Source organism: Camellia sinensis, chromosome 13 (genome assembly GCF_055761805.1).
Source record: "Camellia sinensis isolate YWXY chromosome 13, ASM5576180v1, whole genome shotgun sequence".
Taxonomy (NCBI): domain Eukaryota; kingdom Viridiplantae; phylum Streptophyta; class Magnoliopsida; order Ericales; family Theaceae; genus Camellia; species Camellia sinensis.
Genome location: NC_138973.1, coordinates 46,978,415 through 46,993,096, shown reverse-complemented (window position 1 = coordinate 46,993,096; position 14,682 = coordinate 46,978,415). Strand labels below are relative to the sequence as shown.

Sequence of the window (14,682 nt, the reverse complement as noted above, 5' to 3'; positions counted from 1 at the left end):
AGCAAAAAAAAAATTTACTTGACAATTTTGAAAAGATGTATTATTTCACTTTGTTTGGTTTAGTTTTTAAAATATAAATTAGTTTGACAAAAATAAATATTAAAAAATAATTTTAAATTAAAAAAATAGAAATTTATGTAAAATTCAAAAATGTGAATCAAATTCATTCTTCTAATTGTATCTTAAGACACACTAATTTTGAATTTACATCATCAAATCTATTTGTACACACTAATGTACAAAAGCCATTATTGAGGTCTACACACTACAACACTTATATTAATTGGAATAATGATATATGTATCAATTAATATACTAACTAGTATACTAACAAATGATATGTCATAATTTTAGAAATTTTGAATATTTGTAATTTGTATAATAGGTGAGGTCAGTAATATGACATAACACTAGTTGGTATACTAGTGTGTATATTAATTGGTGCATGTAATATCACCATATTAATTGAGAATTAAGTGTCACCATACAAAATATGTACACCAAAAACAGTAATAATAAAAAATAAAAAGAATTAAAAATGCAAAAAAGAGGCTAAATATTATTCTCTTATATCAGATAATTAGATCAAATCAGTGGCACAACTACTTTAGTTATAATAACTCTAGTGTGTGTGCATTCTTTAACCTTTTTTTATTTATTTATTTTCTTTCTTTTAATTCCACTAAGGTAGGCCTACGCCTTTGTCTTTGTCCTCCAATCTGCACTTGACACGTGGTCTCACATTTCGCTTCATCCTCTACCCAATCATCTCTCACAAGTGATTGTTGATAACATCTGAACGCCACAAATAACATGAACACTGCATGGGATGTAAATCAATAATGCATGTTAGAAAAACCCAAAAATATTATCAACAATTTATGTATGTGTTATTTATTTTACAAAATTTATTTGCACTTTTTTAGTTTAAATTTTGAAATTTCATGTTTAAGTACTTGTAATTTAAAAAGTTAAGATATATATATATATATATATATTTTTTAATTTTAGTTTATTTATTTTTTCAGCTTAAAAAATATGCTCAAAAAGCTATATTTTCTAAATTAAGTTTGAAATGTTTTTTTATTTTGTGATATTTTTTGAAATGTTTCAAAAAGCTATATTTCACATCACGCTCTCTATTTTTCTGTATATCTTTTCTTAAGAAGTCAAAAAATCAACTAAAATAGTCAATTTCTAAATGCAATTATATGACTCAAATGGATAAACAATACGTAACAAAAAAAAGTTTGATATGGTTTTGCACGAATCAAGGCATTCAGTTAAACACTGTATAATGACCATACGATTATCAAAATTTAACTAAATCTAATATTATGTTTATGTGTTTTTAAGATTTGTCGACTTCACGAAACTACTTATGTTGAGAGAACTTGGGATGAAAAATATATATACTATACATTATTTTTTATAGAAAACCTAAGAGTATGCATTATTATATGTACTTACTATTATTCATGCGTATATATAGGTATGAATGAAATGACAAAAGTGTCCTTACCTGCCCATATGCGAGCTACGACCGATGACAGGTTCCATACAAGGGCAAAGATGCCAAAAGCCACAGCCTTCTTGTGTGAGCATGATTCCCAAACGTCTCTCAATTGTCCAATCCAAAATTTACCTATAATAACAAATAAATAAATGAATAAAGAAGACCGCTCTCATATAAAATATGTTTTCATGTAAATTACGAAGAAATCAAATTTTCCACATAAATTTTATTGTTCAGGTCAGTAAGAAACTTATGAGATCCATATGTGTAGATTTTGCATTGTGAAAATCTTAACCAAAAAAAATTAAACTTTCCTGTAACTTTTGTTTTCTTGGTAAATGAACTGTTAAATTTAAATTTTTCTTGTAAAATTCTAATGTCAAATGAACATAATATATACAAGAAAATAAATTTCTTTTTCCTTTATATATAAAATTCATCACACTTGAACCGAGTTCAAAAGATTGATTTTAGTGAATAAGATGTTTTTTTTTTTTAATATATATATGAAAAAAAACTCATCCATATGTATTTGCTTAGAGGCCCATTATTAAATCTATATTCTTAGGGTATGTTTGATTAGCACAATTAATAATGAAAAGATTAACAACCCATGATATTAGTGTAAGATTAATTATCCATCTAAATTAGTGAGATATATAATTACCTCTTGTTCACATTTATTTTACGATAAATATGGAAATATATAATCTCAATTATATGTATGTATTGCGTAATTAGTTGGGAATTAAAAAATACGTCAAATTTGTTTGATAGAATGACTATTAGAATATAATCTAAATAATAAAAATTACAACCAAACAATATAATGTAAGTCTCACAAAAGCCAAAAGTCAATTTTTAATTTATTTTGGATCATATCACCTTTTTTATTTTTTACACATTTTTAAAAAAAATTAAAAGAATTAACTTTTAACCAACTTCTCAAAACAACCAGTAGATATCACACTGACTCACACTGGCTGGGGTAGAGCATAGAATGCTTTGTGATAAATTCAATGGTGTGGTTTATACGAATGTTTACTTATAAATTAAAACTTGATAATTTAAAAGTCGAAATTAAAAAAAAATTAATAATTAATTTTTAAAATTTATTTAAGTTATTTTTTATTAATAAATTATAAGCAAAAACGTAGAAGTTAAAAAAAAAATCGAAATTAGTCTTTTTTTAAACTTATTTAAGTTATTTCTTATTAATAAATTATAAGCAAAAACTATACTAAACAATTTAGCATAGACTCTCAGAATAAATAAAAAAAAATTATAAGCCGCTCAGATAAATTGCACCAAACAATACCATACTCTAATGTTGCACTATCATACACATACTTGTTGACAAATGTTAAAAATTTATAATTAATAATTTTAAATCCATCCACAATGATTTAAGAAAGAGTTAAAATTTTATGATTGACAAATCAAAAATTAACATTTATCATTTAAAATTATTGTACATCAAATTATATGAATTTTTATTTAGAGATTGTATACATTCTTCACTTAAAATATACTAAAAAAGAAGGTAATAAATAAATAAAGAGCAAATTATAATAAACTTAAATTATGAACAATTTGCTTTTTGTTCCTCTAAACTTCAAAACTCAACATTAAACCACCTTAAAATATTATCTTGTTACAATTAATCATTTTTATTAGAATTTTGTTAGGGATTTACACAAAGTCAAATCATATATAAAGCACATCACACATTTATTTAATTTTTAGGGCAATAATGTATTTATCTAGTGATTCTGTTTGCACTTTACCACTAAGATAAAAAAGACAAAATACAAATGAAATTATTAGATAAGAGTATCATTGCTTTTAAAAAATCAATAACGGATATTATTATTCTAAAAAATAATAAGTGTATCATGTATTTCACACATGAATTGATTTCGTTAAAATTCCAAGACAAAATCCTAACAAAATGTATTGAGTGTAAAATGATGAAAATTCAAAGTAGTTAACTGTTACATTTTGAAGTTCAAAGGGACAAATGACAAATTAATTATATAGTTTAAGAAGGTTTATGGTAATTTACCAATAATAATAAATAAATAAAATTATGCACTAGTCGTGGGACAAATTCAAATAGTGTCATAATTTGTTATTAATTGATTAAAATTATGGGATCTAATATTCTTTCCTAACCGCTTCGCTTCCTCCGTTTGGAAAGCAAGTTTTGCACAAAAATAACCAAAACTTTCAATCACATCATTCTTTTTACTTTTTTTATACGTATTTAATAAAATATTAGTAAAAAATTAATTTAAATAGTCAATTTCCAAACGAGCTCTAAAATCTCGTTTGGAAACATGTTATTTTAATTTTTTTTTTGAATTTTTTACTAAAATATGAGATAAAAAAGAAAAATGCTAGAGACTCCCAAAAGATTTATCAAAAAAATTCTACCAAATGTCTCACATGGCTGTAAGATTCATACCATGTGGGTCTTATGTGTGTTACATCCACGTGAGACATTTAATAAATCTTTTAAGTCTCTAGAATTACTAGGAAAAAAAAATAGTATATTTGAAATGATTTTTTGACTTTTTACGAAAAAATTAAAAAAAAATAGAGAAACAAAAAAGGAGAAATCTTTGACATTTTTATATAATTTACTATTTTTTTTTTACTTATTTAATGATTTTTTTAAAAAAAATTAGGTTAAAATCAACGAATAATATTAGAGTTCATAAAAAAAAATCATAAAATATTTCACAAAATTTTTTCATTTTTTAATTAATATATAATATTTTATTACATATATAATCTCACAATGAAAAATCTTCCATAACCATCCTTATAATATTTTCTTCATTATCCCTGTCATTACTCAAAATCAACCCTTCCTAAACAATGCTTGAGAATTACAAAAAGTAAGCATAGTGGAGAGTGTTATTACCGTAGGCAGTGATGAGCGTGGAATACGATGAGCATATCTTTGGTACGCTGAATACTCCAAAAAACTCTGTGGACACCACACCCAGTTGTCACACCACATCTACTAGTCAGCGCAAAACGACAGTCCATAATATTAAATAATTAATGCTCAGAAAATTTTAACTTTTTGGTTAGATTTGTTTGGTTCCCGAGAAAAAATTAGAGAAAACTATCAGGCAAAAATAAGCATTTATGGGATACCCAAGAAAAATTTATCACGTAAAATTATGTAAAAATGCTACATTAGGATTAAACTTGTGGCACATTCCTCGTGTATCAAATTGGAGTTATTGTATAATTATTTAAATTTTATTAAATAATATTTTAACAAATTTTTAACAATTGTCATTGGATCTCACAATAGATCATGCTAATTAATAAAATTATTCAGCTTGCTTGATTTGAATTTTTAAAATTCACTTTTAAAAAAATTAATTTTTTTATATTTCATATATTTTTTTTTACTTAATTTTTTAAAATATTCTAAATTAATTTTTTTAATTTCTAAATACACTTAACAAGTATTATATTTATAAAAGAAAATATTTAGAAAATTCAGTAAATATCAAAAATATTTTTTAAAAAATTAAAAATTCAATACATTTTTCATATTCTTGTATATTTATTGATTTTTTAAAATATTTATTTATAAATATTTTATTTTTTAAATACATCTAAGTAAGGTACATCTAAAAAATAAAAAAAAATATTTAAAATTTTAAAAATATTCACTAAAAATAAAAAAAAAATTAAAAATTCAATTTTTTAAAAATTAAATCTAAAAAATTGAAACCAACACAATCATTATTTCTTTGATAGTGAGAATTGTAAAATGATTTAAGCTTTTTTTTACCTAATTTATTTTGCAAAGATAAACATATTTTGAAAATGTTACTTTTTTTATATCGAGTCAATAAATTTATATACACTATAAAAGAAATAATTAAATTTGCACATTTATACATTCAAATTCAATTCGACTAAATATCGTTTGAGATTTTATCGAAAGATAAACAAGTTAAATTTGCACATTTTGAAATTCATTCATTAAAATTTTAATTTAAGCTTGAACAATCTTTTTTTTGAACAACAATTTAAACACTACTATTCAACTTAATTAGTTTACACTGTCTCCGGATCAGGAATTTGAAAAAAAAAAAAAAAATTAAGCAAAAATTTAACTTACACTTCGTTAAAATTTCTTTTACATCTTTTTTTTTCTTCAAATCTCATCCCAAATTTGTAATACAAACACACCTTACAATTTTATTTATAATTGATGAGACTCCAATGTAACACCTATATTGCCACTGGGCCAAGGCAAAATAGACTTTTAACTCCACTAAAATGATGAATAATAATGAATAAAAAAGATTAGTAAACAAATTTAGCACCCAAATTTTTAAGAAAATTACTATTTATACTCTACTTTTGCTTTCTATCCTTTAAATTTTGTTCTTAATCAAAACACAATATTGAGTGTGAATAGCCAGTGAGGGGTGTAAATAACAATCTCCATTTTGAAAATTCAAATGAAATCATAACTAAACCAATTTGGCCATCTTCCAAATAGTTATGGAGCTACCAAACCTCGCCAAAACAAACAGCATGATTGCCAACTGACAAGGTCACATTTAAAAACAATAAAAGAACAAGAAGAAAGAATTACTGCAGATCTACACTATAGATTCAAATTATGATACTATAGAAAAGGAAAAAAGAGTTGTCTAAAATTCCTATTGAGTAGATCAAATTCATTTCAAAAGTAATATATAGGATCAAGTTTAAATCTATACCATAGATTCAAATTTTAATATCAATTTTGCCACCTTCAATTCAAATGAATTCCCCCCAGTTCCATCACTCAACCCATCTAAATTTTTGTTTGGGCCATCCAAAGATTTATTTGAAACCAATTTTGCTTTTGTATCTACGGATTCATCCAACGCCTTAGTGGACCCTGACTTCACTTTACTCAATTGAACTAAATTCCTCTCGTTTCCATCATCAGATTCACCAACTAACTTCTGGGATTCAGACTTTGCCTTCCTAGCCTGATTTGGGTTTCTCTCAGTTCTTTCAACAAACACATTTAGCTCCTTAGATTCCTCAGATCTTGTCTTCATTTTGTGAAATGGGCTTCTCTCAATTCCATTAACAAACACACTTAGTTGCTCAGATCTTGATTTCTTTGACTGAACTGGGTTTTTCTTGATTCCATCAGTAGATACACTTGACTCCTTACACTGTACATCCAAATTCTTGTTTATTTCAGATCTTTGCCTTGCAATCTGAATTGGGCTTCTCTCAAGCCCATCAGAATTCTCAGATTTCCATGTCTTCCTCTTGCCACTGACCCCAATAGGACTTGGTTTTGGTCTCAAACTTTTGTCACCACTCTCTTCTGAGTTCTCTTCTTCACCATGGAAGATTTTGAGTCCTCCGTTGAGTTCATCACTCTTTATTCTGCTCTCCCATGTTATGCGCTTTCTTCTACCCACCTCAATTTCCTTATAACCCTCTCTCTCTCTCTCTCTCTCTCTAGTTTCATCAGATCTAGTCTCCGCAATTCCAACTGGGCTCTTCTCAATTGCCACAACAAACTCAACAAAAGCCTCGTTCGACTCCGGTTTCGCCACCTTCAATTCAAATGAATTCCTCCCAGTTCCATCACCCAACCCATCTAAATTTTTGCTTGGACCATCCGAAGATTTATTTGAAACCAATTTTGCTTTTGTGTCTACGGATTCATCCAAAGCCTTGTTGGACTCTGGCTTCACTTTCCTCAATTGAACTAAATTCCTCTCGTTTCCATCATCAGATTCACCAACTAACTTCTGGGATTCAGAGTTTGCCTTCCTAACCTGATTTAGCTTTCTCTCAGTTCTTTCAACAAACACATTTAACTCCTTAGATTCCTTAGATCTTGTCTTCATTTTGTGAATTGGGCTTCTCTCAATTCCATTAACAGACACACTTAGTTGCTCAGATCTTGATTTCTTTGACTGAACTGGGTTTTTCTTGATTCCATTAGTAGATACACTCGACTCCTTACATTGTACATCCAAATTCTTGTTTATTTCAGATCTTTGCCTTGCAATCTGAATTGGGCTTCTCCCAAGACCATCAGAATTCTCAGATTTCCATGTCTTCCTCTTGCCACTGACCCCAATAGGACTTGGTTTTGGTCTCAAACTTTTGTCACCACTCTCTTCTAAGTTCTCTTCTTCACCATAGAAGATTTTGAGTCCTCCGTTGAGTTCATCACTCTTTATTCTGCTCTCCCATGTTATGCGCTTTCTTCTACCCACCTCCATTTCCTTATAACTCTCTCTCTCTCTCTCTCTCTAGTTTCATCAGATCTAGTCTCCGCAATTTCAACGGGGCTCTTCTCAATTGCCACAACAGACTCAACAAAAGCCTCGTTCGACTTCGGTTTCACCACCTTCAATTCAAATGAATTCCTCCCAGTTCCATCACCCAACCCATCTAAATTTTTGCTTGGACCATCCAAAGATTTATTTGAAACCAATTTTGAGTTCTCTTCTTCACCATTGAAGGCTTTGATTCCTCCTTTGACTTCATCACTCTTCATTCTGCTCTCCCAAACAGAACCTGCCACCACACCATTTCTTGTTGTGCGCTTTCTTCTACCCAGCTCCATTTCCTTATAACTCTCTCTCTCTCTCTGTCTAGTTTCTCTTGTAATGAGTACACCAGGGTCACTGGAATAGGATGAGCATATCTTTGGTAAGCTGAATACTCCAAAAAACCCTGTTCACACCACACATAGAGTCAGCGCAAAACGACAGTCCATAATATAAATAATTAAATAATGCTCAGAAAATTTCAACATTTTGGTTAGATCTATTTGGTTTTCGAGAAAAAATTGGAGAAAATTATCAAGCAAAAATAAGCATTTATAGGATACCCAAGAAATATTTATCACGTAAAATTATGTAAAAATGCTACATTAAGATTAAACTTGTGTCACATTCCTCGTGTTTCAAATTGGAGTTATTGTATAATTATTTAAATTTTATTAACTAATATTTTAACAAATTTTTAACAATTGTCATGGATCCCACAATAGATCATGCCAATTAGTAAAATTATGCAACTTGTTTGATTTGAATTTTTAAGATTTATTTTTTTTAAAATTAAGCTTGTTTTTATTTTTCAAAAAGCACTTTTTAAAAATTTATATTTTCTTATTTTTTGTGTCTTTTTGTTTTTATTAATTTTTTTTAATATTTTAAGAAATTTTTTTACTTTTTAGACACACGTAGCATAATACACCTAAAAAGTAAAAAAATTGTAAAAAAATCTTTTAAAAATTCACTAAATACCAAAAATATAAAAAAAAAATTCAAAAATTCAGTACCATTTTTATATTTTTATGTATTTATTAATTTTTTAAAATATTTTTTCACAAATTTTTTACCTTTTAGTTACATCTAACTAAGGCGCATCTAAAAAAGTAAAAAAAAATATTTAAAATTTAAAAAATATTCACTAAAAACAAAAGAATACGAAAACAAAAAAACTCAATTTTTAAAATACTTAATCCAGAAAATTGAAACCAAACGCACTGAATTTTTTTTATTTTTCTTTTCTTTTTTTTACTATTTTTTTTTAAATATTCAAAGTAATTTTTTTTAATTTTTAAGTACACATAACATAAATACACTTAACAAATAAAATATTCGTAAAAAAAATATTTAAAAAACTCGCTAAATACCAAAAATATTAAAAAAAATTAAAAAATTCAATACATTTTTCATATTCTTGTATATTTATTGATTTTTTAAAATATTTATTTATAAATATTTTATTTTTTAGATACATCTAATAAAGTGCATTTAAAAAAAGTAAAAAAATTTGTTTAAAATTTTAAAAATATTCACTAAAATAAAAAAAATTAAAAATTCAATTTTCAAAAAATTAAATCTAAAAAATTAAAACCAAACACAATGATTATTTCTTTGATAGTGAGAATTGTAAAATGATTTAAGCTTTTTTTAACCTAATTTATTTTGCAAAGATAAACATATTTTGAAAATGTTACTTTTTTTATATCGAGTCAATAAATTTATATACATTGTAAAAGAAATAATTAAATTTGCACATTTATACATTCAAATTCAATTCGACTAAATATCGTTTGAGATTATATTGAAAGATAAACAAGTTAAATTTGCACATTTTGAAATTCATTCATTAAAATTTTAAATTAAGCTTGAACAATCTTTTTTTTGAACAACAATTTAAACACTATTATTCAACTTAATTAGTTTACACCGTCTCTAGATCAGGAATTTGAAAAAAAAAAAAAAAAACATTAAACAAAAATTTAACTTACACTTCATTAAAATTTCTTTTACATTTTTTTTTTTTTCCAAATCTCATCCCAAATTCGTAATACAAACACACTTTACAATTTTATTTATAATTGATGAGTCTCCAATGTAACACCTATATTGCCACTGGGCCAAGGCAAAATAGACTTTTAACTCCACTAAAATGATGAATAAAAAAGATTAGTCAACAAATTTAGCACCCAAATTTTTAAGGAAATTACTATTCATACTCTACTTTTGTTTTCTATCCTTTAAATTTTGTTCTTAACCAAAACACAATATGGAGTGTGAATAGCCAGTGAGAGGTGTAAATAACAATCTCCATTTTGAAAATTAAAATGAAATCATAACTCACCCAATTTGGCCATCTTCCAAATAGTTATGGTGCTGCCAAACCTCGCCAAAACAAACAGCATGATTGCCAACTGACAAGGTAACATTTAAAAACAATAAAACAACAAGAAGAAAGAATATTGGAGATCTATACTATAGAAAAGGAAAAAAAAGTTGCCTAAACTTCCTATTGAGTAGATCAAATTCACTTCGAAAGTAATATATAGGATCAAGTTTAAATCTATACTATAGATTAAAATTTTAAACATTATTCTGATATTTTTTCTGAGTATGTAGCATTGTTACTTGATAAACTATAGAAAATGAGTGAAATGAAACTCACCTTCATCGTAGTGGCAGGATCTCCACAAAAAAGGGTTCTGAACTTTAGAAGAAACTCATTCAAATAAGGAAGAATCATTTTTACTAACCATACTGCCTCTTCTTCCCCAACAATGTAGTCTTGGTTTGTATCATCTCCTCCTATAACTCCCCTGTTATTTTTTTTCCAAAATTATAGCAAAAAAAAAAAAAAAAAAAAAGAAACCATCAAACAAGTCTTTAATTAACTCTTATGTGGTAAATGAACTTTCCCATAAAAATAAAAAAGAATAAAGGGAGTTTCAGATGAATAGGAAACAGACAAATAATCGAAAATCAATAAGTGAGAACTGTGCAAAAATGACACAGTTCTCCCTTGCACCTACTCAATTTGCAATTATTTTGCTCTTTTTCATTTATCTAAAGTTCTTCATTTAATAAATTACCTGCAAATAATGGATTTGAATAAGAAGATTGCAGCAAGATAGACAAGACCCAGATAAGAAACCGCAATTATGAAGCTGTAAAATCATCAAAGAGTGTTTTTAGCTCTGTGCTCTGTTTTGAAACAGGAGATGAGTAAAATGAACAAGAAAAATTGGATAATGAGCATGGTTAGAGTAGTTGTGTTGTGTCATATGAGCTTGGAGTACTATTTCTGACCTGATATTGATATCTTTGGTGTAAGATGATGCAATTATGATAAATGTTCCAATACCGAACATGAATGCTGATTTTGAGACATCTCTCCACATAACCAAATCAGCTGTTAAAATTTAACAAACATCACAAAATGAATGCTTGAAAATGGAGAGGTATAGTGAAGTAGCATCCAAAAAAATGAAAAAAGAAATCAAATCCATCCATCAGTGAAAACTTGCCTAAACTCTGCAATTTATTATGGGTTTGAGAAATCCTCTGGAATCCAGTCTGGGTTTCAGGACGACTTTCTTCCGAGTTCTCTTCTTCACCATGGAAGATTTTGAGTCCTCCGTTGAGTTCATCACTCTTGATTCTGCTCTCCCATGTTATGCGCTTTCTTCTACCCACCTCCATTTCCTTCTAACTCTCTCTCTCTCTCTCTCTCTCTCTCTCTCTAGTTTCTCCTGTAATGAGTACACTAGGGACACTGGTTTTTTCTTTGAACGGAGGGGCTGTGGTTGTTATCAATGGAATAGAGTAAGACTTTGAGATGAAGAAATGGTGAGGAGAGAGATTTTATTGGCCTTATTTGGTTTGTGTTTCCTAAAAATTTTTAGGAAAAATTCCTTAAAAATTTTTGGGAAAAATTCCCTACAAATAAGTTTTCCAAAGTAATTAAATCAAACAAAATTTTCCAAAATTTTTTTCCAAAACTTGTGAATAATTGTGAATTTCAAATTAAAAACAATAATAGTAACCCAGAATTTGATTCACAAATATGATTAAGCATGTTGCAAAAATAAAAGAATGCCATAATATGAAGTTGATGGTTCACAGCTGCATAATGAATATTCAGTACAATATTTGGATTGAATTACTATTAGTCTGGGTTCATATTCTCATAATTCAAATCATTTATATTTAATTGATTGAAAAATTAAAATCATATAATTTTATTACATTTATTTTCAAAAGTTGAATAGTGTGATTGTGAAAATAAATTGTTAATTTTTTCAAAGACAATTATAATGAAATTATATAATTACAAATTATTATTTTTTTCATGAATAATTTATGCATAGAGGACTACAAATAAAAGGTTCACATGAAATTAGACTCATGGTAGACTAGACTGCAATTGTCTTTGTATTTTATTATTTTTTAAAAAAATTGAGTTTTAAGTTGATTTTGAATGTTCAAAGTAGGTCTTTGAACTTGAAACTTCATTCAGATATGAAAATAAATAAATAAATAAATAAATAACTGGAAACCTCTTTTGAAAATTACATATGAAAAAAAATAAATAAATAAAAAACTGGAAACCTCTTTTGAAAATTACAATGCTTGAATGATTGGAGATGGACTGTAGTAATACCAACATTTTCAATCGTTGCAGCTCATTGGCAACTGCAGTAGATGCCCAGCAATAGTCACTTTCTTTTCTTTTCTTCTTATTTATTCTTCTTCTTTTTCTTTTTTCATTTTTTCTTACAAAACCAACAATAACCACCACCAGTTGAATTATAATGTGTAGAGTTTTTTTTTTTTTTTTTTTCTTCTTCCCTCCGCCATGCCTTTTTTGAAGTTCAATCCTGGCAAACGAACTAACTGCCATTCTTGCTCCTGTTGTCAGTAATGCTATGACCGCAAAAAACATGTAAAGAAAAGTGAACCAAACAATCAATGATATGTTGTCGTAAAAAAAAAAAAATTATGATATCAAAACACTTTACTCTCGTGCATGAATGATGCTCAAACACCTATCAAAACATCGATTACTTGGTTTCCATAATGAAAATAGCAGATCTATATGTTTTCAACTAGCAGCAATGGTTAAATTCAAAATTCTCACATAAACTCTTTCAATCAGATTAGGAAGAACCTGCGAGTAAGTTATAACCCTAATTGTTTTTTGGCATGACAAGTTTAAAGAGGGCGACATTGGTCAAATACAACAATGACACAGCTTTTGGAAGGGAAAGTTTTAGAGCATACTTCACAGCGATGGGATAGTGAATACACGGGATACAGGCAAAATAATAATTTGTATCATGGAAACAATGCTCTATATGTTTGCTAACCCTCTCTGGCTTCTATCAAACAAATGTGGCAAAGGAAGACTAAAAACGGTTTACACCAAACACAACACAAAAAGATGAAGAAACAAAACAAGACTAGAGAAGATCCAACTAACCAACAACTGATAAACAATTTCAAGTTTCCTATCCTTTTCCACTGATTCTTGCTATCAGAGACAGAAAGATTCGTAATTCTACACCAAATTCCTGTCAAAATGGTTACTATCATTCCATCAGACATTAAGCCAGAAAGAAACCACTAGAAACAAAGTTATACAACAAAACCTAGTTTATTTATAGTTCTAATGGTAGAGTACACTTATATGCTTGAAATACTAATTCAAGGCAAAGGCTGGTTTCAGGGCCAAACTTTACTGCATTCCTAATCCAGAGCAGGTGAACTAGCTTATAGAATTTGGATTTAGGATTTGTAACCATTCCACATTTGTTTGAAAGAAAAATCTCAACCATCCAATATACAATGCCAATAACTCAAGACCCACCAAGTGGTTGTGAATTCATGGATAGATTGAGATAATTAAGGATAAACATGTCTATTATATTTGCAAAAATTCTGGCTCCACCTATGTCCACTGTCTCCTCCACTTTATAATAACACCTATTAGGTTATGTATGAAACCTCTTTTCACCAAATTATCAATAGTAAGAATGGAGTCCAAACTGGATTTCTAAAAAATAATAATAAAATGTTACTTTTGTTATAATTCTCGACTTCCAAAAGATCTTCAATGGGAAACAGTTCCTCGTCCCACCAATAATCAAGGAATCATAGGATTTGAACAAGAAAATCCAATTTCCATGCTTCCGCCTCTTCCTATCTATCCACTATGTTTGATGGAACATCAGATCTCATAAAGGAGCTCAGAAAGCTCAAAAAAGTCAACAAGGCCTCCACACCCACCTCATATGGCTCTCAATGTACCTTAGATGTCCATCCTCCTTGGTCCACTCCAAACTTGCAATCAATCACCCTTCTGGCTTTTCCCATAATTGGTGCTCCTCCTTAACTTAATATTATTATTATATTTTATTTATTTATTTTATGATAAGCAACAAAGACTCCTCTACATATATCTCCATAGGCACTTCCCCAGTAGTGTTTGATTGAACTGACAAAAATGGCGAAGGCCCAAACCACCATCTTCAATAGGAACACACACATTCCAATCTACAAGATGAAATTTGAACTCCTCTAAACCTCAAAAAAAAAAATTCTCAACTTGTCAAAACTCTTTCCACTGATGCAGGTAGAGGGAATAGAAACATCAAATAAATAGGTAGACTAGCCAATGTATTCTTGATAAGAGTAATTTTATCTCCCTTAGATAAATATTGTCGCTTCCACCCTACAAGCCAATCTCAAGGTGTTACATAACCTCATCCCAAATAGCTATAAACCTTCTAAGTTGAAGGAAGACCCAAATTTGTATTTGTTGAGAGGGAT

The 14,682-nt window shown here is 28.1% G+C and overlaps 1 protein-coding gene and 1 long non-coding RNA gene across 3 annotated transcripts; both read right to left on the bottom strand.

Moving 5' to 3' along the window:
• Nucleotides 1-535: 535 nt before the first annotated feature.
• On the bottom strand, nt 536-4,936 carry LOC145806131 (uncharacterized). The gene is made up of 3 exons (XR_014348818.1): nt 4,446-4,936; nt 1,523-1,645; nt 536-820 (listed from the first exon to the last, which is right to left on the bottom strand). It is a non-coding gene; the product is annotated as an uncharacterized LOC145806131 (long non-coding RNA).
• Nucleotides 4,937-6,016: 1,080 nt separating this feature from the next.
• Nucleotides 6,017-12,568, bottom strand: LOC145806130 (uncharacterized). Of its 2 annotated transcripts, XM_082902165.1 has the most exons (6): nt 11,379-12,568; nt 11,161-11,263; nt 10,944-11,018; nt 10,520-10,670; nt 10,199-10,268; nt 6,017-8,257 (listed from the first exon to the last, which is right to left on the bottom strand). In XM_082902165.1, the coding sequence occupies exons 1-6, from the start codon at nt 11,551-11,553 to the stop codon at nt 7,773-7,775; spliced, it is 1,059 nt and encodes a 352-aa protein (XP_082758291.1). In that variant the 5' UTR covers nt 11,554-12,568; the 3' UTR covers nt 6,017-7,772. The 2 variants fall into 2 exon arrangements, with proteins under 2 accessions (XP_082758291.1, XP_082758290.1); XM_082902164.1 differs by lacking the exons at nt 11,161-11,263; nt 11,379-12,568 and having other exon boundaries at nt 10,944-10,994.
• Between the last annotated feature and the right edge of the window lie 2,114 nt (nt 12,569-14,682).